Below are 27,791 nucleotides of genomic sequence, written 5' to 3' on the forward strand. Positions count from 1 at the left end.
AAAAATGTACACAAATAAGATTAGTATATATTTTTATATAAATTTATTAAGATATAGCACCGTTCAGTTTGCTTATTCCTCTCCCTGCAAGGTTGCCTGGAAGAGATCGCTTTTAACGATAAGGCCGCCAATTTATGTCGCCGTCTATTAGCACCAGAGAACATAAAAACCTAAAACCAACTTCCTTCAAAATTCTAGACCTAGTTCCTTCACAATGCCCTTAGCCAACTTTAGACGTGAATTCGATGGATCAATTGTGTCAGGACGTAAACAAAACCGCTCCGTGGTCGAAGTCTGAAAGCCATAAGAAGTCTGAAGCGCCTTGACTTAAAGTTGAGAATCGAATAACAAATTCGCGCGAGAAGAGATATTCACATTTGTTCTTTATAACTAAGACTTCAAACTAAATCAACAAATGTGTTTATAAAATCCGCTGGTTTCGATCTTAACACATTATCCTGTTAATAAACCTTGTTTATTAACCAATTATATTATATTATAGTTATATATCATTTTTATGTTTAACTAGCCTCACACTCGCCCGCTTCGTTGGGCATTTAAAATTAACATTTATATTTATTGATATTATTATTAGGGAGTCCAACACTCATATAAATATTAGCCTATCCATTAAGTACATGTATTTTCTACATGAGTATCAAGTTTCAAGTCAATTGGATGCATGGTTCAGTAGTTATAATGGAACATCCGTAAAAACCACTTATTATATTTATATACAAGTTTTTGCCCGCGACTCCGTCCGCGTAGAATAGTTACTTTGGCATAACGCAAAATTTTACCCCCCACTTCATTTACGTAGAAAGTGAAATAGAATGTTAAGGAAGCTTTTTAAATCCCTATTTTGAAACATACTTTATTGGTGCTCCACTTGTACCTATTGGTCTTACCGTGGCGTTATAGTCTATAACCTTCCTCAATAAATGGGTTATCTAACACTGACAGACTTTTTCAAATCGGACCAGTAGTTCCTGAGATTAGCGCGTTCAAACAAACAAACTTGTCCACTTTATAACATTAAGTATAGATTATTATAGATACAACTTACTTAATTCGTTAACAAATGGACCTGTTGGGCTCCCAGAAAATTAATCCACGGAGTTTCTCGATGGATCTTCGCAGTGAATCGCGATTGTAGTAAAAATAAAAAATAAAAAATAAAAAAAAATTATTCAACATAAATGAAAGTACATACTTGTTGAACGTCAAAAGAACTACCGCCAATTCACATGAACTAGCCTCCGTACTGAGATGAATTGGCAAGAAACTCAGCGGGCAATGCGGGCATGTTTTTTTTTTTATTATTTTAGATTTTTTTTTTAAATATTAGCTTTTTTTAAATATTCATTTTTACATGAGTATAATAACATAACACTTATTATAATATTGAAATGCCCGGAGCGAGCAACTCATTCCCACTTTATGCAATCTTCTAGCTTCTAGCGTAGCTGGAATAGCCTCTTAGGTTACCAATTAGGTAGGGAAGAAAAAGAAACTGTAAAACTTAAGCTATTATTTTTATTTGCGTCGTAGACAGACTAGCTTACGGTCCAACTGATGTTGAGTGGTCGCCGTCGCTCTGTTTGATGTTGAAGTTTTATGAAATGCGTTTTTTTTTCCGCCTTTATATGAATCGATTATGATACGATGTTATGTTCAGTTCCTCATTATCTTCTCAGGGTACGATATATTTTGTACCTAAGTAGGTATATACTCGGAACATCAAGTAGTTTAAGTCTAAAATCGTATGATCTTAATAACTAAGCATATTAGGTGTACCTAAGGTAGTGTAGCTAGATTCCGCACTTATATCTCAGTGCGTCTATGAAACAACTATAATAATATGGTGAACCTAAATAAGTTTCTGCAATATATCCACAACAAATAGAAGGTTCTAGTATGTATCTACTGAGTATGAAGGGCACTAAGAACCCATTCCGAGATTGCCTGCGCATATCCTGACAAGCAATTTCTCGTTTTCCAGACTATTTTAAGGAAAAAAGAAACCTTCGCTTCTAGCGTCGTGATTGAGACGCATTAGCATTTAGCATTTATGAGTCTTTCGTACCACACAGACGGTCGGACAGCAGATACTGATGAGCCTAAATGAGCTGTCTGAATTAAGCAAAACGGTATTTTTAAGGCAATGTTGTTGAATCTTGATAAGTCCGTGGAATCGTTGTGCAATGCTTTTGCGAATTGTCTCAAAATTGAAAAGGACATTGGCATAGAAGAACGATGTGATGCCATTGTAAAGAGCAAATTGAAGCCCAGCATTTGATGTTCTCATTACGGTAAAAGTAATATTTCCGATAGCTTTCCTACTACATGGTAAAACCGCGAATTAAAACCACGAAATCTAACGTAATCATAGTGTGAGTCATGAGGAAGCGTTGTTAAAACGCGGCGATTCGGGCGCCGAGTGTGAACGCGACGTAAATCGGCCGAGGCGGTGAACATCAAGGCCCTCCTTTCATCCGCCGCTCGCGTCTGATTGGTTGCGGCGCGCAGGGGGCGGGGCCAGGAGGACTCCCTCGCGTGTTAAGGCCGCACTACGCTCGTCGTTTTTTTTTCATCGATATTTTCCGTGTTATTTTTTTTTAAGCTATTTAATTTATGGTTTCGGAGTGACAGACCTCGCCGCCAGTGAATAGACACGCTCCGATCTAGTTTCTGGTTTCACACGTTTATTTTTTGTTTCGAACTAAAGTGGTTTTGTTCATACGTGATTCGATATTTCCATAAACGCTAATCATCTTATTAATGTATCGCTTATGACACTACAGTTTTGTTTAGGATCCTTTAATCGGGATCGATCATTTCAAAAGCTCAAGTAAGACGAAAGCTCCGAGACACCCTTTTTGATATACCTATGTGGTATAGTTATTATACTCGGCACCAACTTAGCTTCATAGAGGATCTGTCAGTTAAACATCTGAGTTAAAAATGAGGTACAATTCTGCCATTTCACTATGTCCTTCAAGCTACGAGAAAATTCATTTACGATGGCATCGAGATAAAGACCAGGATCTAAAGAGGATTTAAAGTTATTGACGTCAGCTTATCGACATCAACAACAGAACGCGCACGGCGACAGGTCACTAGAATATCCGAGTTTATGGCCGAACTTCCCGAGATGGCTTGGATACGAGCAACCGGATTTTCAATAAAGATAGCATAATATGTACATTTTATTACATCATTAAAAATATATATAATAAAAACACTAAAGTATTAAAAAAGTTTTTAAAAACATCAATCAAATCAAGAAGACCACAGAACAGAATTCGCATAGGTCTGTGTTGAATAACGTCGACCGTAATAATTAGAGAAAAAAAAACAAATTTCGTCAAACGTCAAATTCTTGAGTCATTTTTGACAGGTCAGTTATAAATTGCAAAGGGAACTTAATCGCTTGGCTCTATGTTTGTAATAAGTATAGAAAAAAGAAATGTTTTTATTTCTCTTCATGAGCTTGACGACTTAATAATAAGGAAAACGAAAATTCGATGCGTCTAGAATACAATTACTTGTGATCTTTTCGAGATGAATTTGAGAAGTAACCAAAGCGATATTTTAATAGCAAAATTGAATCCTTTTAAGTTAAATTTCCATAGATAATCAGATAGATAGCTCTGGAATTTTTCGGCAGTTTTTGTACTTGGCCTAAGCATGATTTAAATACCGCGAATTTTAAATACATGCTTCATACTAACATGTGTAGCAAAACACAACAAAACGACTAGTTGAAGCTAAAAGTAAGCCGTTAAAACTCATCACATTTCAATAGCCATAATAAAATGCTATTATTAGTACAATATAAGAATAATAGCACGTACGACTTCGCAAATAAACAAGTCTGAATGTAAGGCGCCACAGCACGCGGTCTCATAAAAACTCAGAGCTATTTTAAAAACGCCGTGGGATTTACAGCAGTCGGTACTTCTTCTGATGGTTACCGTCCTAAAATGATCAGCCGGCCGTCGGACTTACCAAACAGACCGGCACAGTTGCAATGCCGCGACCAAAACATCATAATAGCCAGGAGGTGTTACATAACGGGCGGGAAGTTCCAACGCGCGGCAGTTCCATTTTCAAAACTTGTGTGCCGTCTCGTTCTAACGCCGATAAGATGAAGCGAGATAAGCTACGTCACAAGGTTGGCAAGTTCCGGCGGTCTTGCAATGCAGTTGGCGCGTAGCTACCAGGCGAGCATGAGTCAGTAGGAGGTGTGACTTACCGGCGGGGTATTGCCACAGGGGCGCGGGCGGCGGAGGGGCGGGTGGGGCCGGCCACGCCAGCGGGGCGGAGCGGTCGTCGCAGACCACGTTGGCCATGCCCACCGTCATGGCCGCCTGCGCCGCGTCTGTGGGATGACAACAGAATGACGTGGCGCCTGCGAAATGGACACATGCTTGTCATTTGAATTATTTACAATCATTTGAGATGCGATCTTTCTGGCTGCGTCAGAACTTAAATTTGGTATTACATATATAATTCGGTAATTATTTATTAGCACGAGCAAAGTTCCATTCGCGCTGATACTACACAGATAACAATAATGGCCGTAACTTTTTAGCGTTGGCAATGAGTAAATTGTTTATCACAAGCGCTAAGATTCATCGATTAGGAACAGAAATAGTGAATACTGAAACCTATTAACTTAAACAACACATCACATCTGTTTTACTAAAACTTTTGTTAAGTAACACAAAATTCCACAAGGCAAAACTCATTCGCATTAAAGATCAAATCACCATTTCAAATGGTTTCTAAATGATAGTGCAAAAAATCTATTAAAATACTAGTACCTATATGGGAAAACATACTTATATTTGCAATAAGAAGAAGTATTGTGTCGATACTACTGTCTGAGATGAGAGCAGGAAGGCGAAGCAGTAACTGGAACCTAAGCCAATCCTATTTCCTTCTCTCTCAAAGTAATAACAAAATGCGCCTTGACAATTATACTGTCAAAAATTGGAAAATCTCTTCACAAAAACATATTTTTAAAACTAATCTCCGTGTACCCTCTAAATAACATAATGAAACCGCTTCCGATATATTAAGACCTATTACCGACGTATATCTAGTACGTACCTAGTAAATATCTGATATCTATGATACGAAAGCCTAAATCGGCATATTTTATATACATGTAGGTATTTCTGTATACATTAAACCGTGTCGGATGAGTATGTATGTATATCAGTCTCCCGCTCAACAGGGAATCCTAATTTGAGGCCCGATCCACATGTGGATTTTATTTATAGTTCGGCGAGATATAACTTTACTCCTTTGACTATGGTTGCAGATATCGGAAACTAAGCACGCCACCTACGGAAGATCGTATTGTCAGTAACATTGACACGACAACTTGTACTCTTCAAACGAGACCGCGAGACTGCCTCATTGGAGTAATGGAGGAGAGGCACCATTCATAACCATCATAATATCCATATGTTTAAGACAGTAACAGATGGTTTGGAATAAGGTAGATAGGAGAATATGAAAGAAACTACATTGGTATCTAGTAGCCAGGGTTATAAGGCTCGTGTGATGAAATAAATGGTTGTACAAAGACTATTTTATGGAGTATTAAAGGATGCTCCTACATCACATTGAAGTTTCTTTTTATTGCTTAGATGGGTGGATGAGTTCAAGGCCCACTTGGTGTCAAATGGTTACCGGAGCCCGTAGACGTGTTTAGCGTAAATGCCGCCACCCACCTTGAAATATAAGTTCTAAGGTCTCAGTATAGTTACAACGGCTGCCCTATACCCTTCAAACCGAAACGCATTACTGCTTCACGGCAGAAATAGCAGAATGGTGGTACCTACCCGTGCGGACTCACAAGACGTCCTACCACCAGTGGTTTGTTGGTTATTTCCCACAGTGAAAGCGATAAAGATAATGGCTATTGTTTTGAGTGCATTGTTAAGGACAACTTTTGAACATATTGTTGCGATAAAAAACGTCTTGAATCACACATAAATCGTGATTCCCGAGATAAATCTATAAATACATGGATATGTAATAAACAGTGGGTCCGAAGCTATGGTTCTGGGCTGTGTGTGCCGGAAACACGAAATTCATGGTACCTATTGAGACTCCAAAACACAAACATTTGCCATTAAAATCGGTCACTTGCTGCCACGCGATGATCACGTTTGTTAGAAGTCCAAAGCAAATTGAGGACAAATATTAAGGGAGCAAAAAAAGTCAATATTTTTAGGTGCTTCACAAGAGGCATAGGAAGGTTAAGTAAAAAAAAAAATTTTTTTTTTTCAAAGACAACCAGTATGTAATTTGGTGAAAAAAAATTTCGATGTTCAGATCTATTAACACAGAGCTATAATTTCTTTTTTGAGATGTCTGTTTTTCTTCAAGACACAGCCTAATATATAAAATTCCTAAATTCTATTCCAGCTAAGCTATTTAGAAACACTCTGAAGGAATGTCGTTTATCTCCTGGAAAGTGGAAGTCCTGGTTCTATTAGAATTACGGTTATCGCGTCCTTCTACTAACGCAATCCTAGTTGATTTGAAATTTAATATTGCAGTCGGAATTTATCCAGTCTTCAAAGCGCTTGTTTGAAGAACCCGAAAAATGATGTCCAGCAGATGTTTGACTTTCCTATACCCATGCACTTTCGCAGGCTCCAAGCGGTTAATAAGCAAACATTCCTGCTCACGCAGAAGCCGATCACCATCGACTCCCTAGACACGTCCTTATGGATCCTTCAGGCCCATTAACCTCAGCATTAGACGTCTTCAGCTCTAACACTAAGAGCAGGCTTAGGGGACCCTATTAACTGTACTTGCCGAACTCGACAAAGAGTTCGACGTGCAACCTAAGCTAAGCATCAGCTTCTGACCAGATCTTCTCAGCGGGTCATTCCGATCCGGTTGTAGATTTATTCGCGAAGCAGCTGCTTTTAGGTTGATCGGTCTCCGTAGGAGGCACTCGGGCAGCTATTAGCAAGTCCCATCACTCCTGGCTGAGGCTTTGCTCGCCCACCTGTCCTGGTAAAACTGGAAAGACCTTCTTGCCACCAATAATCCTTCCTTCATTAAAAAAAGCAACATTCAGTTTTTATACTTGAAAAGTCACCACATTAACAAAACAAAACCGATTCATAAAATGATATAAATAGCATCATTACTCGCGTTCCCACCAAAACATCAGAAGCAAAATATTTTATTAGTTCTTTTTAATTTTTTTAATTACTATGTAGTATTTTATATTATAGTAGTAACTATAAAAATAATAGGTAATCTTGAAACATTATATTTTGCGTAATTTTGTTTGTCATTTAATTTCTGAAATTTGATTTAAAATTAAAAAACGAGCCATTGTGGATTTTCTCAATAATTCCCACAGTTAGTGGCGCTATTAGAGCGACAGACACGCGAGGAACAAAACGAACGTTATGAAAGGAAGCACGTGCTGATATAGCGTTCCCGCTCTGTCACAGCGCGCCGTCTCCGTCTTAAGCTGACTTGTGTACAGAGAAGTGCAAGTTTAGAGAAATGATAAATAATTTTGTTTGCTGTCATTAAAATGTAAAAATATGTCCAGGTAGATTTGTCATGACTTCTTCTTAATGTAGTTACTTTTATGAAAAGTTTAAGTTTATACATATTAGTTTTTCTTCTTTACATTTATAACTTCTTTACCCAATTCGTTGAATGTAGATTTTTTTGATTTAATATTCTATTAGCATTTGAAAGGCTTATTAATAATAAAAATAATAAAATCTATATAAATCCTTTAAAATGTTTTCTCTGTGTTCTAGACTACACTGTACACAATATCAATTGACCTTCACCGCATAGTCTCGCTCTACTACCAGCATTCCACAGGTAAGTTTGTCTCGCTCGCACGCATTACTAGTAGCCGTACGATGGTATCGTACAACTTCTCGTGAGTACTGCGAGCCTAGTATCACGCGCGCTGAAGAAAAGGGTTTATCCGACGCCATTATGACCCACACGGGCAAACTAGGATTTTTCCGACTGCATTTTTTCCTTTTTTTCAGACTTTTCTACTTTAAATTTTTAAAAAACAATATTTAATACAAAAATTTTACATTCAATTAGTTGTTTGGTTAAAAAATGGGAATTCGATTTTCAATCTTGCAGAACTGCAATTTTCGCGGTCGGTGCACGTAGAAAATCTAGGCCCAATATAAATTCCGTTCCAATTCGAGCTAAAATCTACAACTAAAATAGATTACAACGTTGCGACGCTAGCCAGGCGGCGTCGATTGCATCGCAAACGGTTGCTCGTGATATCTGTGGTTTATATGTACTCCGATTACGAATTATCATCAAGCTTGGAATATCACAAATTGAAAATAAACTTAAATAAAATTAACTTAGAAGTACACACACAGCTTACACTTACAGAAAACTTAATTAAATATGTTCAATAATAATAATACTGTGCGTATAGCAATTATTTTAAAACGTGGGTCTAAACGCCGCGGCGCCGTTTAAAATGCATGAATGGAATCCGACCTAAAACCTGTGAACACCAATTAATTTGAAGACGGAGTCCCATAACTTAGCACTGGATTCAAGAAAATAGACCTAATAAAAAAGATGAAAAGGCATAAAATTAACTAACTAACTAACTGGTCCCCGCGAATGATGATTTTTTTTTGTTCAATGAAAACGAACATTGAACGTCTGTTAACAAATATGTACCAGGAGAACATAAAACATAAAGGGTATACGAAAAACAATACGTTTATTTGCGATGTCATGTTTGAACTGAACAGTAGCCCTAGCACGAATAACTTGCGAAAATGTATTCGTAACGTTATCGAATTATATTTGTATGAGATTTGTACAGCGCCCCTATCGTACGTAAAAGGAACTAATTTTGGTAGCACGAACAAATTTCGTATCGCAATCGTATCGTCACGTAAACGATACTTGAACCTTATAAACAATGAAACGCTATAATTGCGAGCACGAACACTGTTTTGACGTACGGTAATGTAAATTTCGAAGGCTGGGTATCGAGTATTGTCGAAACTTTATTCACTTAAGATTTGTTGGTGAGAAAGGTTTCGTAACGTGTTTAAATATAATTTTATCCATGTTTTTATTTTTTAAGTATTTTTTTATAAATAATAGTGTTTTCTTATCACTTTAGTTAGTTCTTATATACAATTAATTTTAATAAATTGCTCAAAATGCAAAGACCACCGTTGTACGAGCGTAGTCCTTTATATTATTTTGTTGCTGCAAGTTTACTTGAAAATGAAGAATATTCATCAAGAGAAGTTAGGTAAGTATCTACTTCAGTCAATCGTGTTATATTCTAATATTTTTTAAACATAAATTAATTGAGAATCAATTGGTTTTATTACTTATAGAGAAATTACACGCAGAGTTGCTCTGAGAAAGAAAAATAATCCTGTGGACATAAATGACGCGGAATTCAAAAATAGATACCGGTTGAATAAAGAATCATTCAAGTTTCTTTGTAATCAACTTAAGCAAAAAACATCTTTAAAAGCAAGTTCCAGGATAAGTTTGGAACTTAAGGTAAGTTTGTTTTTATTATCTCAGTAGGTAGACGAGCATACGGCCCACATGATGGTAAGTGGTAACTCACTCGCTCGCTCGCTCATGTATGTTAGCAATGCTAAGGGCAGTGCCAAGTCTCTATTGTGAGAAATGCTTAAATGTAACATAAAATTCAAACATTTCAGGTTCTTTGCGCGCTATCTTTTTATGCCACTGGATCTTACCAACGCTTAGTGGGAATGGCTAAATATTTGGGCCAAACGACTGTAAGCAAATGTGTGAAGGAAGTAACAGATGCTCTTGTAACTCCTGCAATTTTAAATACTTTCATAAAATTTAATTATGCCAGAGCTGATAGAGATGTAATAAGAAACAAGTAAGTGTGAACTATATAATTTTATTACAAACATTCATTTTTATATTATCACGATTTGGCGTAAACTTATGACTAAAAAGTAGTATTGTTATTTTTATTTTTTTTATTGCTTAGATGGGTGGACGAGCTCACAGACCACCTGCTGTTAAGTGGTTACTGGAGCCCATAGACATCTACAACGTAAATGCGCCACCCACCTTGAGATATAAGTTCTAAGGTCTCAGTATAGTTACAACGGCTGCCCCACCCTTCAAACCGAAACGCATTACTGCTTCACGGCAAATATAGGCGGGGCGGTGGTACCTACCCGTGCGGACTCACAAGAGGTCCTACCACCAGTACCAATTGTTTGTTTTTACCTTACAGATTTTTTGCAAAGTATGGTTTCCCAGGAGTTATAGGATGCATTGATGGATGTCATTTCCATATTTTCACACCCAAAAAAGAAGTCGAACATTTGTATTATAGTAGAAAGCATTTCCATTCATTAAATGTGCAAATGGTAAGCGCAGCTCCGCCGGCGTGTCCAAATGAAGTAAAATAGAAAATTAAACTGATGTAATGATTTTTCTTCAATTTTAGATTTGTGATAGTGATTGTCGTATTTTAAACGTAAATGCGAAATACGGAGGAGCCACCCACGACGCTTTTATTTGGGAAAATAGCGTGGTCAACAATTATATGCAGAGCTTACATCGAAATAACGAGCAAGTGTGGTTGTTAGGTAATATTTAATTAATAACCTTTACAAATATTCAGACTAAGTTTAATTTATTTTAACTAGGTTTTTATTATTATTTCCAGGTGATTCTGGTTATCCACAGCGACCCTGGTTAATGACACCAATTTTAGATGCTGTTGAGGGAACTCCAGCTTATAAATATACAGCAGTTCATGGAAGGACCAGGGTAGCTATTGAAAATACTTTTGGGCGACTAAAAAACCGATGGCGTTGTTTGTGTAAGGATCGCACATTACACTATGCTCCAGTAAAATGTGCAAAAATCATAACAGCATGCTGTGTATTGCACAACTTAGCCATTGAGTTCAACATACCTGAACCAGAACCAGCAGAGATTGAAAACCCCAATTTGACTATGACAATATCTGAACATATTTTTCAAGAGAATACTACAGGAGATGGGTTAATTAGGGGTAGAGCTATAAGAAGTATTTTAGTGGATAAAATTAATAGACTTCATACATAATTTTACTCTTGTTTATTAATTTTGTAAAAATATAGTAATTGGTAATTATAATTAAGTAATTGGTAAAATAAAATAAAATAAAATAATTAAGTAATTGGTAAAAAAATATAGTAATTAAGCTTAACTTAAGACTTTCTCTCCATAAACCTCACAAAAGCTTCCATTGCCTCTTTCATAAATTCGAGCCATTGACCCTGCATCCGTAGCTCTTCATCTCTCTGTCTTACTCTTTCACGTACCTCAAATTCTCTAACTCTCAACCGATCTCTTTCTAATTCCTCATATACCCTATCACGCTCTGAAGCATACTCCCTTGCCTTTCGGTCTATATCTAAAAACATTTTTGTTAAATTGTTCTTTCTTTTTTTCTGTGGCGGTGGGTTCCACTCCTCTTCCTCGTTAATAACTGGAGGGGGAGCCTCAGTTGGTGGTGGTGGAGCCACTGTTGGTTGGCTGCTTGTGCTAGGAGTATTCCAATCTATAAATTATTCCAATATGTAATAAGCCAGTTTATACAATTAGTCTCATTTAGGTTCATAGATATCATAGCTGTGATATCCTTCTTATTTTATGTATAAAGATACAGTATTAAGAAACAATGAACTTCAATAAATCTAAAATTAAAAGGGCTACGCACCTATTTCCGGTTCCTTTAAAATAATTTGAGTATTTGGCCTCTCAGTTGAAATTTCTTCCTGAAATAAAAAAAAGATTACTTACTACATGCAATATTTATTGCACAATTGAAATGTAAAGTATAGCTAACTTGTGGAAACCCAGCTTCTTTTATCTCCATGCCAGTAGCTGCCTGCACTCCAATTATCTGCATGACCCTTTGTTCTTGGTCAGTCAATAATAAATGGAGCGCTGGTCCGCCACCAGTGCCACTAGCTCTTAATTTTAGCACACTTTTTCTTGCAATTATTCTTATAATCACTCCACACCTTCATTAACAAACAAACGTTAAATTAGAATTTCTAAACAAGAAAGATTAATAATAAAGTTAGTAGATTCAGTCAAGTGCTTCAGCAGAAAAAAATAGCGTCCCTTGAGTTAACACTTGACATACCTTACGCCATTTGTCCTCACTCTTAGGATCTCCTGAAGAATCGCTATTTAGTAATCCCGTTAACTCTTTCCACTTCATCTGTATAAAATTGCGACCTCGTGGACCGCCTGATGGTTTTGATAAATCTCCATTTCTGGAATATAAATTGTATGGCACATTACATAAATAATATTGACTGAAACACTTGAGTTAATAAAACTTTTCTAATAAATTAGAACTTTATAAGTACTTACGCTTCCATAAATTCCACCATTGTTAAATACTGTGAGTGGCTAGTTCTCATATTTAAATAGGTAAATCTTGAAAATAAGTACTAAATTAATAAAAACAATGAAACACTTTCGCTCTTCACAAGAACTAAAGCAAACATAAACAAACTTAACCTTGGCCGATATCAAGTGGATTCGTTCGGAATCCGAATTTTTTTGTTTTGATATCCAAGACACTATTTTATTCCTTCGATTTGAATGTCATAGCATGTTCTTAAATATCTTTCGTCATATGTACTTCACTTTGTATGCACTAGTTAATTATTTTTTAATTAAATAAACCGTAAATTCAAAAGTTTAAAATAAAATGACAACTTGGTTAAGTTTCCGAACGAATCATTAATTCCATATGATAATCATTTCATTCCACAAGGACCGTCCCTACTTACGTTAGGATGACGTCACTAACGTATTCGAATCGAGCTTACGATAGTTGGCAAAATGTTGTTCGTGCTGCGGAGTAACGTTAATGTATCGAGGGCTCGATACATTAACGTTACGAATTCGTAAAATTTTCGTGCTTGGGCTACAGATTTTTTGTTAAAACAACCGCAAAGCGTAAGTTTGTTGTATCTGGTTGCACAGTGTGCATCAGACAGCCGAACAACGCAACGATATTATTATGTTGATTATTAAGTTGAAATTCTACTAGCGGTAGGTATATCGTGAGTCCGCACGGGTAGGTACCACGGTTTTATCTGCTTTATAACGAATGTTTGTAAATATTCACACAGTAGACGAAATGATCTATTCTGAAGAATATTCAGTAGATGGACGTCTTACCAAACTATTTTTATACCATCTAATTGCTGAGACTCGATTACCAGACCAAAATCTAACCGAACCATACACTGAAAAGAAATTAAATTGTTTTATGAATTAAGTGCCGGTAATTATACGTTGTTTGACGACCACTTGTAGAATATATTGCACGAATTATAATTCAAATAAAAACTGGAGCTTGTGATAAAAAGTCAACATTTTTTTATATGTCCAAACAAAAGGGGAAAGGCCCTGTGTGCAGCCCCAATTAAGAAATGTTCGAGGGAAAATCAACTTTAACCGAGCCCGGTAAGGATGTTAGTCGCTTGTACAAGTAACAATTTAGTTTTATTAGACAAAAATTTCGGCGTGCATTTGCGGAATTGAAATTTGTATGGCTTCAAGTGTTTCTGAAGAGCACATGTTTTTTTTGTTCCACGAGTATTTACGAGTGAGCTGTGTGACCGGGTTTCACTTAATCTGATTTTATTTAATCACTAACACAACCAATTCTCTCCTACCTACTACTACTACCTACCTACTTCTCTAAATAATTTTGAAATAACTTAGAGAAAATTATTTGGAAAGACGTAGATTTCGGCAGCCGATATAATAAAACAAGACTAGGTAAAAGCCGTGGGGAAACTGGACCCTACGAGGGTTCATATTAAATAACGGACAAGCTTATGAAATAAATAACCAATAAATGGGAGTCGTCGTGACCTAAAGGATAAGACGTCCGGTGCATTCGTATCTAGCGATGCACCGGTGTTCGAATCCCGCAGGCGGGTTTCATTTTTCTGATGAAATACGCACTTAGCGAATGTTTTTTTTATTGTCCTTGTAGGCAGGCGAGCATACGGTCCACCTGATAGTAAGTGGTTACCGTCGCACATGGACTTCAGTAATGCCTGGGGCAAAGCCAAGCCGCTGTCTACCACTTAATACTCTCTCCATAAGCCTCGTTTGAAGAAGGACATGTCATAGCGCTCGGGAGGCACCGTGGAGGGGAGCTCATTCCAAGGCCAGATGATACGTGGTAAAAAAGATCTCTGGAAACGCACTGCGGATGAACGTATTGGCTCCAGGTAGTATGGACAAACTCTACTCCGGTGGCGGGCGGTGCGGTGGTAAAAACGAGATGATGGTATCATCTCGAACAATTCCTCAGAACACTCCCCATGAAACAAACGGTACAAAATGGTACAAAATGAACCGGTGGTAGGACCTAGTCCGACTGGCTGGCGACCACCCTCCAACTAGAGTCCGCCGCCAAATAGCATAGCTGTGTTCCGGCGTGTGGGTTGGAGAGCCAGTTCTATCCCTTCCCTTTCCCCTTCCTTGTTGGGGTTGAGTCTTGGTGACGCCTGGAACTTGCGGAGCAGACGTGCGTGCGAACTCACGGGGCGTGATTGTTTGACGGGGGTATAGGGAGACCCAGCGCTGCCGCCCGCCGGTCAGTAGGGGACCTGAACCCGGGTGTCTCTACTAAACTCCGCCCCGGGAAGCTGTCCCGCCAACCGGTGTAAAATCCTGCCGTGCGGTCGTCGTGCCGGAGTCGGAGACCGGAGTGGATCCCGGCGATCGCACGCAGAGTGGACTGGGGGCCCTTCCATGCCCTGCGTCGGTCTCTCACGCAACCCGTGGTCGAGCGCGTACTATGTTCCGCGCTTCATTCAGGTGTTGCCTCGATCTCACCTCCAACATCCTACCTCTCCTAATCCTACTCTCCGAAAACTTAAACATCATGAAGACGACAAAAAAAAAGAAAAGGGTTTCACAGGCGGTCCCCCATTCCACATTTAATGTGGATTTCAGCAATGTCAGGGGCCTACATAGCAACCTTGACGCCGTACACCACCACCTTGAGACGGCGCAGCCTGCCCTGCTTTTTTTAACGGAGACGCAGATATCTGCTCCGGATGATACCTCATACCTTGAATACCCCGGCTACGTATTGGAGCACAACTTCCTGCGTAAAGCCGGGGTGTGCGTATTCGTCCGGGCTGATGTCTGTTGTCGCCGTCTTCGGGGCCTCGAACAACGGGACCTGTCCCTCTTGTGGCTGCGCGTAGATCACGGGGGCCGTAGCCGAATCTACGCGTGCCTGTACAGGTCCCACAGCAGTGATGCAGGTTCAGCTCTGTTTGAGCATGTGCAAGAGGGGACTAACCGCGTGCTTGAGCAGTACCCATCTGCGGAGGTGGTGGTTCTTGGAGACTTTAACGCTCACCACCAAGAGTGGTTGGGATCCAGAACCACTGACCTCCCGGGTCGGACTGCCTACGATTTCGCCTTGGCCTACGGCTTCTCCCAGCTGGTGACACAGCCCACCCGTGTCCCAGATATCGAGGGGCACGAGCCTTCTTTGTTGGACCTTCTGCTGACCACAGATCCGGCCGGATACAGTGTGGTGGTCGACGCTCCGCTTGGATCGTCTGATCACTGCCTTATTCGTGCTGCCGTACCACTCTCTCGTCCTGATCGTCGAACGTCGACCGGGTATCGAAGAGTTTGGCGGTATATGTCAGCAGACTGGGATGGATTGCGTGAATTTTACGCATCCTACCTATGGGGGCGGTTCTGCTTTTCCTCTGCTGATCCTGACGTCTGTGCGGACCGTCTTAAAGACGTGGTGCTCCAGGGGATGGAATTGTTTATTCCCTCCTCTGAAGTGCCCGTTGGGGGTCGCAGCAGACCCTGGTATAACAATGCCAGCAGGGATGCTGCACACCTCAAGCGGTCCGCATACGTGGCATGGGATAATGCCAGGAGATGTCGGGATCCTAACATCTCAGGGGAAAGGCGGAAATATAACGCCGCTTCCAGGTCCTACATGAAGGTAATTGCCAAGGCGAAGTCGGAGCACGTCGCTAGAGTTGGCGAGCGATTGAAGAGCTATCCCTCCGGGAGCCGTGCTTTTTGGTCGCTCGCCAAAGCTGCAGAAGGAAACTTCTGCAGGTCTAGTCTCCCACCACTGCGCAAGTCCGATGACAATCTGGCCCACAGCGCGAAAGAGAAGGCTGACCTTCTGGTCAAACTCTTCGCCTCGAACTCGACTGTGGACGATGGGGGTGCCACACCACCGAACATCCCCCGGTGTGATAGCTCCCTGCCGGAAATCTGCTTCACACAGTGTGCAGTCAGGCGGGAGCTCAGACTCCTGGACGTCCATAAGTCGAGTGGGCCAGACGGCATCCCCGCAGTGGTTTTGAAAACGTGCGCCCCTGAGCTGACACCTGCGCTAACGCGTTTGTATCGCTTCTCTTATTGCACTAACAGGGTTCCGTCTTCATGGAAGACCGCCCACGTCCACCCTATCCCCAAGAAGGGTGACCGGTCGGACCCATCGAGCTACAGGCCTATCGCGATAACTTCCTTGCTTTCCAAGGTGATGGAGCGAATTATAAATACACAACTCCTGAAGTATCTTGAAGATCGCCAGCTGATCAGTGACCGACAGTACGGTTTCCGTCACGGTCGCTCAGCTGGCGATCTTCTTGTATACCTTACTCACAGGTGGGCTGAAGCCTTGGAGAGCAAGGGCGAGGCTCTTGCTGTGAGCCTTGATATCGCGAAGGCCTTCGACAGGGTCTGGCATAGGGCACTTCTATCGAAGTTACCATCTTACGGAATCCCCGAGGGTCTCTGCAAGTGGATCGCTAGCTTTTTGTATGGGCGGAGCATCACGGTCGTTGTAGACGGTGACTGTTCTGATACCATGACCATTAACGCTGGCGTTCCACAAGGTTCGGTGCTCTCCCCCACGCTTTTCATCCTGTATATCAATGACATGCTGTCTATTGATGGCATGCATTGCTATGCAGATGATAGCACGGGGGATGCGCGATATATCGGCCATCAGAGTCTCTCTCGGAGCGTGGTGCAAGAGAGACGATCAAAACTTGTGTCTGAAGTAGAGAACTCTCTGGGGCGAGTCTCCAAATGGGGTGAATCGAACTTAGTTCAATTCAACCCGTTGAAGACACAGGTTTGCGCGTTCACTGCGAAGAAGGACCCCTTTGTCATGGCGCCGCAATTCCAAGGAGTATCCCTGCAACCTTCCGAGAGTATCGGGATACTTGGGGTCGACATTTCGAGCGATGTCCAGTTTCGGAGTCATTTGGAAGGCAAAGCCAAGTTGGCGTCCAAAATGCTGGGAGTCCTCAACAGAGCGAAGCGGTACTTCACGCCTGGACAAAGACTTTTGCTTTATAAAGCACAAGTCCGGCCTCGCGTGGAGTACTGCTCCCATCTCTGGGCCGGGGCTCCCAAATACCAGCTTCTTCCATTTGACTCCATACAGAGGAGGGCCGTTCGGATTGTCGATAATCCCATTCTCTCGGATCGTTTGGAGCCTCTGGGTCTACGGATGGACTTCGGTTCCCTCTGTATTTTGTATCGTATGTTCCATGGGGAGTGCTCTGAGGAATTGTTCGAGATGATACCAGCATCTCGTTTTTACCATCGCACCGCCCGCCACCGGAGTAGAGTTCATCCATACTACCTGGAGCCACTGCGGTCATCCACAGTGCGTTTCCAGAGATCTTTTTTGCCACGTACCATCCGGCTATGGAATGAGCTCCCCTCCACGGTGTTTCCCGAGCGCTATGACATGTCCTTCTTCAAACGAGGCTTATGGAGAGTATTAAGCGGTAGGCAGCGGCTTGGCTCTGCCCCTGGCATTGCTGAAGTCCATGGGCGACGGTAACCACTCACCATCAGGTGGGCCGTATGCCCGTCTGCCTACAAAGGCAATAAAAAAAAAAAAAAAAAAAAATGCAGAGGGACCGAAGTCTCTCCGCAGACCCAGCGGTTCAATGGAAGTATGTTCACGATTGACTTCCACAGTGAAGAAATAATTTACGTAATTACTGGTGGTAGGACGTCTTGTGAGTCCAAATGTGTAGGTAGGTACTACCATCCTGCCTATTTCTGCAGTGAGGCAGTAATGCATTCCAGTTTGAAGGGTGGGGCAGCCGTTGTACAGCAAAAACTGATACCTTAGAACTATTATCTCAAGGTGGGTGGCGGCATTTACGTTGTTACGTTACGTTTATGAGCCCCGGTATCTACTTAACATCAGGTGGGCCGTGAGCTCGTACAAACACCTAAGCAATAAAAATATATATATTTTTTTTAATCGTATTCGTCTTAAATATTTCCGTTTGAGATAAAATTATTTTAGTTGGTCGCAATTTCCTAATGTCATACAATTTATCAAACATTTTGGAAACGTTCGTGAATGTTCGGTAATCGAATCGAAATATTTTCTTAGAAGTTTCGATCGAATTTTATCGCACTCCGTTTCAAGCTAAGATATCTAGTTTATAATTAATATATTACATAATGGTACATATTTATATAATATTTTTCTTGTCCACTTATGTATTATATCACTACATAGTATAAAACAAAGTCGCTTTCTCTGTCCCTATATCCCTATGTATGCTAAAATCTTTAAAACTATGCAACGGATTTTGATGCGTTTTTAAGCTATTGCATAGCTTTTATCGCGGGCCTTGAACGCGGCGACCGAATCATGAACTTCCGTAACGAAAAAAATCTAACACCCCTCACATGTAGCTCGAGTTCAACACATTCACACGTTGCGCTTGTGTAGTGTTCGTGATTAGGCGCGTGGCGTGACGTCACACTGCATGCGCATCATGAAAAGTCTGCCCATCTCTCTCTCGCGCGGTCTAGCTTATGAGTGTGAAAGGGACAGTTAATGTTTAATATATAAGCGTAGTCTTGTTTTATTATTGTTTTAATATTAAATTATCATTGTCTAATTATAATTGCATAAGTTGATTAAAAATGCTATTCAATAGCATTACCGCGGCAGTTCCCGAGTGCCACACTTTTTTTTTTTAATAGATAGAGTGATTGAAGAGGAAGGTTTATAATAATATGGATAATAATAATAACATCCATAAAATAGTGGAGAAATCAATAATAAATTACAGTTTCCGAAGCGAAGCGAGGGCGAGTGAGTCGCTAGTACATAATATACTTGCATATATGTTTTAAAGATAAACTTGTGAATTCAAACTTTTACTTATTAATTTAATTTATAAATTTAATGTTGACACACTCCAAACCTTTATCTGACTGAAGCACTTTATAAGTATTAAAAATAACAATGATCGAAAGCTTTCGAAGCTATTGTAATTTAAAAATATAATAAGTGCGGTAAATATTTAACGTTTCTAAGTTAGTTGTTAGTCTTAGTTAGTGAGTAAGCGATCTTTCTATCTTAGTTTTTAAAAAAAGAGTGCTTTCCCTCCTCCTCTGCCTCTCTCTCTAACTTCGTCGCAACATCCGATGAAACGGTGCAAAAAGTACCAGGGCAACATAAATATACAGAAGGTAAAACCCCTAGTTACGGAGGGTCGCACGAACGGGGGATTATCTTACGTCAATAGGGCTGCTCATGCCGGCCGGAACATACTAGAGATTAATAATATTGATTATTTTTCAGAATGCGGGTTGGTTGTTAACAGTTGCTAATGGTCGATAGTGGGGTATTGTTGAGAGAAACGCGATCTATAATAGATTAAGGAATCTGAAGTTGAAATCTGATGTAATGATCGAGGGTTTCGCGACCCACTGTTATGTCACACACAGTTAAAAAAAACACCGATCAACTATTTTTTTGTATAATATACCTAGACCTTTTATACAGTTTTAAAATGTCATAAACACGATGAAATTACGAAATGATTGCGACTTTGTATTGATTTTCATTTCCATCCTCAAAATACGACTTCATTTTTATAAAACTTTAGGATCGAGGACTAATTGATCCAATATTGAACTTAGTTAAAACATAATACCAAATATGAAAACCCATAAATGTTGGCATATTAAAGTTTATACTCATTTGGAGAAATACGAAAGAATTGCTGATATATTTCTAGTAAACAATACGAAAGCTCACGTTGTGACGTCGCGGTTCGACCCTCACAAATTCTAAATGTTATTAGAAATATCTCGCAAGGGCTCCCGTCCCTAAGGGGCTGAGCGAGGGCGGGAAGTGCGCCAAATGTTCGCGACGGTCGAAGCCGCGTCGTGATTACAAACACAACGATGCGTGCGCCGAAGATTCCGTGTCAAGGCGAGACAGGCGCGCTTGAGACAGATCATGGCGTGTGATAAATAAGTCTCATGTTGCTTCACGGTTGATCAAATCTCTATATGTCCAGACGATTGATTGACGGTGCTCCGTTGAAGGTAGCTCTTGTTCAATTAATTGGAAACGGTTACTGGGAATTTAAAGCAGTAAACCAATATTAATTTAATTTGTTATGGTTTATATATAATATGGTGATTGCGTCTCGAATACTAGAGTTTACTGTGGCAAGTCCGCAACAACTATTTGTTCAACTCACTCTCGTGCCAATTTCTATATATTGATGATACTTTAACATTTGTTGTAACCTGATGTAAATGTGTTTATCTTGTTCGCAGCAAAAAAAATCGACCCTTCTTTCAACTATTTAACAAACAACACAAATATTCATTTAATAATAATCAAATCATGTTCTATCTACATTCCTCTTGGCTTGATGCATAGCACTATCTATTGTGTTGTACTCGATAAGTTTATTATTGTGTTTATTGCAACTAAACTACTTCCATCTGACTTTAAAGACAGCCTTATTCAGATAATTTACGGTCTTTATCTAAATCTCTGGGACGAATATACATTAGTACTTTCCATATTTCCGTAGTCTGAACTTCTGACTGTATCTTGCCAAATAAACCGGTTAATTGCCTAATAATTTCAGATTTGTATTGGCTAGTCCGCGATCCACACCCGACCTGGAGTCCTTGGCGCGGCGGCTCTCCGCTCGTACCGAACACTTGTGATAATTTACGTTCTCATAAACATCGCTACAGCACGTCACGATTCCAAGAACCGACTGGGAAGTGTAATCAGACCTTGCAATACTGCGTTCTATGTGTAAATTATATTTTATTAGTCAGTGCTTTTAAGGTTCCAATTAAGTTTACGTTTTGCTATATTCTATGATGTTTTTAAGCTTAAAGGTGGGTAAATTTGGAAAGTTTTTTTCTCTAGATTCAATTGGGAGCGAATCGGTCGTCGCCTTGACTACTATAAGAAAAGATTAAATTAAGAATATTTACGTATGTGTTCGGTTTTAGAATATCATTAAATTATTCACCTCATTGTGTATTCAGTGTGCATTTGAAAGCCAGCACAATTCTTAAATTAAGAATACGTGTTATTGCATAAAGTAATAGCTAGCTCCAGGCGGCTGACAATGTATTCACTTATTAGTTAAGACTGGGGCAGGTGTGAGACAAGAATTGTATTTTATCGTCTCACTTATACTGCACTCTTTATGCGGGTTTTCCATGAAATTTGAGACAAAAATAAATTCATTGGTGGTGAAATGAAATAAAACCTGACAATTAATAACATCTTGTAATATTTATGTAGGTATTAAAAAAGTATCATATAACTTTTGAAATCGAAAGTTAAGATTTAATATCATTCACGAAAATAATAAATGATGGCAATGATCCTGCCGATAAGATCGAGCCCTGAAATACTAATTGTGGTATGAAGGTACCTTTACCTGCTTGAGATAATAATGAAGCATAAGAACGTCTAAAGCTCTGCGCCGTGATTAGGTCGGTCCTTGCAAAAGTCCTAAAGATCCCAAAGGACTGCACTACGCTAAATAGCTTATAGGTCTAGTTTATGAACTCCTATTCCAAAATTTCCATAAGAAGGAATAGTGACTTCTTAAAGAGTTGCTGTTGCTGAGTTCTCCGGGACAAACCAAACTTAATGTCGTACAAACGTTTATTATGATACAGAAAAATAAACGCCTTCATCAAATCAATATTGATTAACTTTAACGTAGTCCGTATGTACCAAAACATAGATTAGATAAAATAAGTACAAACGTTAATCTATAAATACATCCGATACACATAAATATTTATATATGTATATTAAAAATAGTATAGATTCTCATTAAAAAGTATGAGGAAATGTGGAAAAAAGGTTTGAGCGGTATGAACAAAGGGACGACTTTCTTGTTAGTTTCAAATTTACTATGCGCTATACTCTTATGTACTTATCAGACGATAACAGTTAACACTAAGCATAACTTAGCGAGTCAAATGACCCATTTTGAACTATTGCATTAAAAATGCACATAATATCATCTTATTGCTTTTTCACATTTGACTTCACGAATTTTTCTTACCAATTAATCTACAGTTATTATACTTTTTTTGGTTTTGTTTTGTTTATTTTGAGTAATACTTGTCGTATACCGTTATCTACCCGCTATGGTAGAAATACAAATCAGTAAGGTTGGTATTATTAGTGTTAAATAGTTTAGTAACTTTCAAAATTGGCATTTTCCCTATTTGAACGTTTGCAGCGTGAAATATATTCAAGAGAACGCACGGCTAACCGCTTGTTAACAATATATTACATATGACATAGTAATTGGCAACGATGGTAAGTGCTTAAGCCAATTATTGTCCGCGTAACGAACACGGTGAGCCAATAAAAAGCGTTAAGTTTGTATTTTTATTGTTTCTTATTAATGAGCAGATAGTTTATTAGTCAATTGGATTGTAAGCGGTCGTGAAGAAATACATAGATAAGTATCGCCGTTGCAAATACGCATGATGTATCCCTAATTTAATCATTCCACGCTCCGAAGCAGAACGTTTGAATGCTTATAGCTAAAATAGACGTCCAGTAGTTTAAGGCCCTTACACGTTATATTATATATTGTAGGTAATAACATTTTTTGAAGTGAAAACTTTTTTAGAATCGTTGTGATTTCAAATCGGATGCAACGGAAAAAACGACAGGTAAGAGACACAAATAGAAAAATGTGTAGGATGAAGCCAGCAAAGAATGAGACAGAAATATACATACTATTTAATACAGCGCCATCTATGAGATTTTTTAATACTAACGTGTGTATGAAAGCTCTTGTAGTGAATTTTAATTTATTATTATACGTGAAATTAAAATATCAAGTCACAGAGGCCGCTACCTTACAATTATTTACTAATGACAAAATTTTACATATACTTAAGACGTTTAGGATAATTGTATTTTAATTTTGGAAGGTTTCACTTCTACCACGTGTGAATTGCACACATGTATTTTTTTTTCATTATTAAATAATTACTCTGTTTCTAACAGGCATTTATTAGCTCGGTGCGTGTGTTGGCGCGTAACGGCTTATTTCAACGCCATTTTTATCGACTTCGAAACGTTCCATTATCTTGAAAATTTACATGCTCATCAAGGATCAATGACAATACAATCCATACTAATACTAATAAATGTAAGGGTGTGATTGTTTATCCTTCTTTCGCATCGAAACGAAGAAACTGATTGGTGTGTTTTTTTTTAAATGATTCAGTCAGGAAAATGACATACTTTTTATTGCCTTTGTAGGCATACAAGCATACGGCCCACCTGATGGTAATTGGTCACCGTCACTCATGGACGTCAGCAATGCCAGGGGCAGAGCCAAGCCGCTGCCTACCATAAAATACTCTACTTACATACATACTAACTTTGACCCAAAAAAAACGTCAGATAGCCACAGAAAACGATCGGAAAAATAAAATGAAACATTTCCTTGACCACGCGGGTAAAGACGTGGATAGCACCTAACAATTTTATAACTTCGCTCTAGTATCCTGACCAGTATCAAGAGGATAAAAGAAAAATAAAACAAATTATTAGTCCGGTTTAGTATTGGGCGTAACTTTTTTAAAAGTTTAAAACTAAATATATTTATTTTCAATAGATTTTGATAATATTGGAAAGTTTTTAACCTATTTTAATAGCAACGGAAGGCCTTATTGTGACAATAAATCTTTGTCGCATAATCTTTATTCGAATTTAATAAAAAAGTTTAGAAAATCGCATTTGTGTTTGAATTCTTTAACGTAACTTTATCTATAAACAAAATACTCCTTCATTTTCCTATTTATATTAAAAGGTACTAAAAATAAAAAATTGAAGCATGTCAACCCTGACAACTTACATTCATTATGCATGTATTGTAGAACTACGAAGCGAAAGTAAACATCTTCGCGTCGCTGCGATCCTGGTAGAAATAGTTACGGAATGCCTTGTCGGTTACGCCAAACACTATTGCGAAACTTTCAATGCTTGGGGTTACCACCACCTTATATTATTTATGACCGCCTGGTATCTAAAAGTCATCGTGGAGAAGTCAAACAAATTAAAAGGGGATAAAAAAGACATTATTTTCACAATTTCCACGCCTCATCAATATTGTGTGGTTAATTCGGTAGGAAATGTCCATTTTATTACGGATGTACATAGAAAATTACAAATTAGAACTGCTTGTCTTGAAAATACATTAAATTAATTCTATTACGAAATTATAAGCACTCTGCTCTGGAGTTATACTCAAATCCGTGATTTTTTTTTTGCTTCGTTGGATGGACTAGCGCCCAGCCTATCTGGTCTTAAGTGGTTACCAATGCCTGTCTCAACAACGGTACTATCGCCTCGCATTTTAAGACATGAATTTTTTAGTCTCAGTTTTACGGTACAACGCCTGTCCCACACTTCAAACCGAAACGCATTACTGCTTCACGGCAAAAATAGACGGGGTGGTGGTACCTAACTACATTTAGCTACAACAATAACTAGGGAGTCATTAAAGGGTTCGTATAATTGTCTTATTAACACAACACGTAAGACCCAGAGACTTTTGTGCGGCAAATAAAAAAAATCCTTTTCAATTTTTAATAGAAATAATTTATTACTACAATATATATGAAACAGTCGCGTGTTTGTACGCCATTAAAGGAAGTCCTGCATGTATGAAATGAACGAAAAAGTAAAAACCGATTAAATTATATTATTGCTTTTACCGGTAAAACGCTGCTATACTGTGCTACCAGTGTCAGAGCCATTGCTAACTAACCCCTACTTGAATGATAAACAAACTTCCTAACCCCCCAATTTCTTTCATCCAGGCCGTCGCGTCGCTTGCTGTTCCATAATCGACAAATATCACCTATACTGGTATCATAATAGGTGTTAATTGAGTATAAATACGCTAATTTTGTTGGGAAAAGGATTGCTTTTTTTAAATAATAAGTCAGAAAAACACTAGATTAGTGAATAGTAATAATTCATAATAAAAAATACGAGCAAAAATCAAATGCATCACAAAGAGAAGGCATAATACAATGTCAGCATAATCTTCTTCTTCTCTCTATATATAAAAATGAATTGCGGTTCGTTAATCTTGCTAAAACTCGAGAACGACTGAACCGATTTGGCTAATTTTGGTCTTGAATTATTTGTGGAAGTCCAGAGAAGAGAAGGTTTAAAAGGTAGATAAATATGAAAATGCTCAGAATTAAATAAAAATACCAATTTTGTTTTTCTTTTGATGTTTCCCCGTCGGACGGATTCCTTTTGTTTGTTTTATGTTTATTTTATAGAAAAGCTTAGGTATTTTATTTATCGATTGAGGCACTACGAAGTCTGCTGGGTCAGCTAGTTATACATATAAAACCCTGATCAGCATGTCATTTTGTCAGGGCACGGCTGCATTTAAATACGAAACGAGATTATATCGGTGCATAATTCGATCCCGGAACGGTATTCACGCTATCCACACGGAAATAATCATTAACAATTCCGGTGATGAACCTTTTTAAATTAATCTTTACTGGCAGATACACAGTTTGTGAGCCGGCGTGCAATCTGATGGTGAGTGGACATCGTCATTGATGTACGATATTAATGCCAGGACATAGCCGAATTACTGGCCACGAAAACCGAGAGGGTTTTTGACATTTCTATTTAAGTTAAGTTCAAATAAAACTTAGTCAGGAGATAAATAGTCGCCTTAAAATAAACTTGGGTGGTTCGTTAAAGCAATTAAATTGGCTATTGGAGATCAAAGTCAGTAAAAGAGCTAGAGAGAAATCTGTAGAGATCTCCAACATTTAAAAACCAGTGAACGTAGATTCCAGAAATGTGTTTAGTTTCAGTATCCTCGAGAAACATTGTGACAAGTATTTCTGTAATATGTTTAAATAAATGTAAATTTACGGAATAAGTATGTCAGAGGAGGGGTGAAAGTAATTAACAAATTATAGAGCGGACATTTAGCGTGGTATGGACATGTGATGCGTAGAGAGAAGATGCATGTGACTAGGAGATGTATGGAAACGGTAGTGCAAGGTAGAGGGGGAAGAGGTCGACCGAAGAAGACAGGGATGGAGTGTGTGAATGACTATATGAGCGAGAGAGGAGTGAGTGCTGAGATGACGGCTGATAGAAGAGAATGGAAGAGAAAAATTAGTTGTGCTGATCCTACCTAGTGGGATAAGGTGGAGAGACTAAAAGAAGAAGAAAAGTTTAAATAAATGTATGTATTATCTTTCAATGTTTTATTGAAAGACTTTACTTACTGATTGATCACTAAACCGAAAAGTTTAGTGTTTGTCTGTGTGTATCATAAGCTGCTCTTATATTGTGGTGAACCTGTTATTTAAGAATATACTAAGTAGTCATGACTGTGTTTTCTTGCACATCTACATGAGCATCCATAAGTGTTTATCACTACTAGAATATCACGTCGCGGACCACACGCGACTGAGTTATTGTTTGATTTTGAGTGGTGTATTTATTTATTTATTATTTATTATAATTATTCCTTTTTTAAACATCTGCTTATCTGCTAAATTTTACATCAATTTTTTTTTTTCACTTTTTGTAATATCAAATTCTTCTCTATATTTTTGCCTCTAAAAAACCACCACCTCTCGATACTTATTATACATGTTTATCCTTTTAAAGCACCAAAGTAAAATTATTAATGTAATTTATCAATAGTATTTGCCTATACTACAAGCTCAATTTTACGAAAAACACTTTTTAAAGACCCTAGAAGGCAGACGGACGAGCTAACTGTCGGCGTGATCGTAAGCGACTGCCCTTGCCATGGTCATTCACCATGTCAGAAGCCACTCATAAAAATTATGACTTTCGAATCCTAACGATTTATAAAGATGTTTTTTTCTTGTTTTGACTATACAACCGAAACACCCGGACCGAATTAAAATAAACAATTTCTATTTTTAATTACTATCAATCGAAATTAATCAAAAACTTTAATGAATTCATAAATAAAGCATTACTTTGAAACGTCAGTAAATAATTGAATAATAAATACATAATTACGGCACGTTTATGGTCGGCAGTAAAGCAGGTGTAAATGTACCGCGGAATAACTTGAATGTCTCCGTACAACGAACAAACGGAGAATATATACATATATTTTATATACGTATTGTGTTCAAAACAATATAATATGTTTAACTTGTTTAATTTTCATGGTCATAGTACTATGAAGGATGCAGTTTTATCTCTTGCGCATATTGTCCGGCAATTTCGGATACGGAAAAATCACGATTGGCCTAGAGATATTGTCGTTTAATCACGACGGATATGTGAGCTCGCGGACTCAGAT

General features: G+C 38.6%; 3 protein-coding genes across 8 annotated transcripts in view; 1 reads left to right on the forward strand and 2 right to left on the reverse strand.

Moving 5' to 3' along the window:
* wge (BAH domain and coiled-coil containing protein winged eye) overlaps positions 1 to 27,791 on the reverse strand; it is a 106,637-nt gene that overhangs the window by 13,279 nt on the left and 65,567 nt on the right. For 3 of the 5 annotated variants that reach the window (XM_028181184.2, XM_028181183.2, XM_089734218.1), the window contains one exon: positions 4,259 to 4,414. In XM_028181184.2, the coding sequence (XP_028036985.2) occupies positions 4,259 to 4,414 (156 nt within the window). The remainder of the gene's footprint in view (positions 1 to 4,258; positions 4,415 to 27,791) is intronic. The other 2 variants (XM_089734219.1, XM_028181185.2) reach the window with 1 other exon arrangement.
* On the forward strand, positions 8,801 to 11,269 carry LOC149501172 (putative nuclease HARBI1). The gene is made up of 6 exons (XM_089734093.1): positions 8,801 to 9,319; positions 9,408 to 9,579; positions 9,747 to 9,937; positions 10,304 to 10,439; positions 10,520 to 10,661; positions 10,742 to 11,269. Exons 1-6 carry the CDS (start codon positions 9,225 to 9,227, stop codon positions 11,143 to 11,145), a joined length of 1,140 nt encoding a protein of 379 aa, XP_089590219.1. The 5' UTR covers positions 8,801 to 9,224; the 3' UTR covers positions 11,146 to 11,269.
* LOC149501173 (uncharacterized) lies at positions 11,141 to 13,951 on the reverse strand. Of its 2 annotated transcripts, none has more exons than XM_089734094.1 (4): positions 12,448 to 13,951; positions 12,215 to 12,347; positions 11,783 to 11,840; positions 11,141 to 11,623 (listed from the first exon to the last, which is right to left on the reverse strand). In XM_089734094.1, exons 1-4 carry the CDS (start codon positions 12,495 to 12,497, stop codon positions 11,271 to 11,273), a joined length of 594 nt encoding a protein of 197 aa, XP_089590220.1. In that variant the 5' UTR covers positions 12,498 to 13,951; the 3' UTR covers positions 11,141 to 11,270. The 2 variants fall into 2 exon arrangements, with proteins under 2 accessions (XP_089590220.1, XP_089590221.1); XM_089734095.1 differs by adding an exon at positions 11,912 to 12,089 and having other exon boundaries at positions 12,215 to 13,948.

The sequence above is a fragment of the Bombyx mandarina genome, chromosome 17, assembly GCF_030267445.1.
Source record: "Bombyx mandarina strain Sakado chromosome 17, ASM3026744v2".
NCBI classification, from domain to species: Eukaryota; Metazoa; Arthropoda; class Insecta; order Lepidoptera; family Bombycidae; genus Bombyx; species Bombyx mandarina.

Excerpts from the sequence above, each read along its gene's own strand:
- LOC149501173 (XM_089734094.1), bottom strand. The coding sequence starts at position 12,497 with ATGAGAACTAGCCACTCACAGTATTTAACAATGGTGGAATTTATGGAA. Across the intron at positions 12,348-12,447 it reads ATGGTGGAATTTATGGAAGC|AAATGGAGATTTATCAAAAC; the intron begins GTAAGTACTTAT and ends TTTATATTCCAG. Across the intron at positions 11,624-11,782 it reads TTTAAAGGAACCGGAAATAG|ATTGGAATACTCCTAGCACA; the intron begins GTGCGTAGCCCT and ends AATAATTTATAG.
- LOC149501172 (XM_089734093.1), top strand. The coding sequence starts at position 9,225 with ATGCAAAGACCACCGTTGTACGAGCGTAGTCCTTTATATTATTTTGTT. Across the intron at positions 9,938-10,303 it reads AGAGATGTAATAAGAAACAA|ATTTTTTGCAAAGTATGGTT; the intron begins GTAAGTGTGAAC and ends TTTACCTTACAG. Across the intron at positions 10,440-10,519 it reads ATTCATTAAATGTGCAAATG|ATTTGTGATAGTGATTGTCG; the intron begins GTAAGCGCAGCT and ends CTTCAATTTTAG.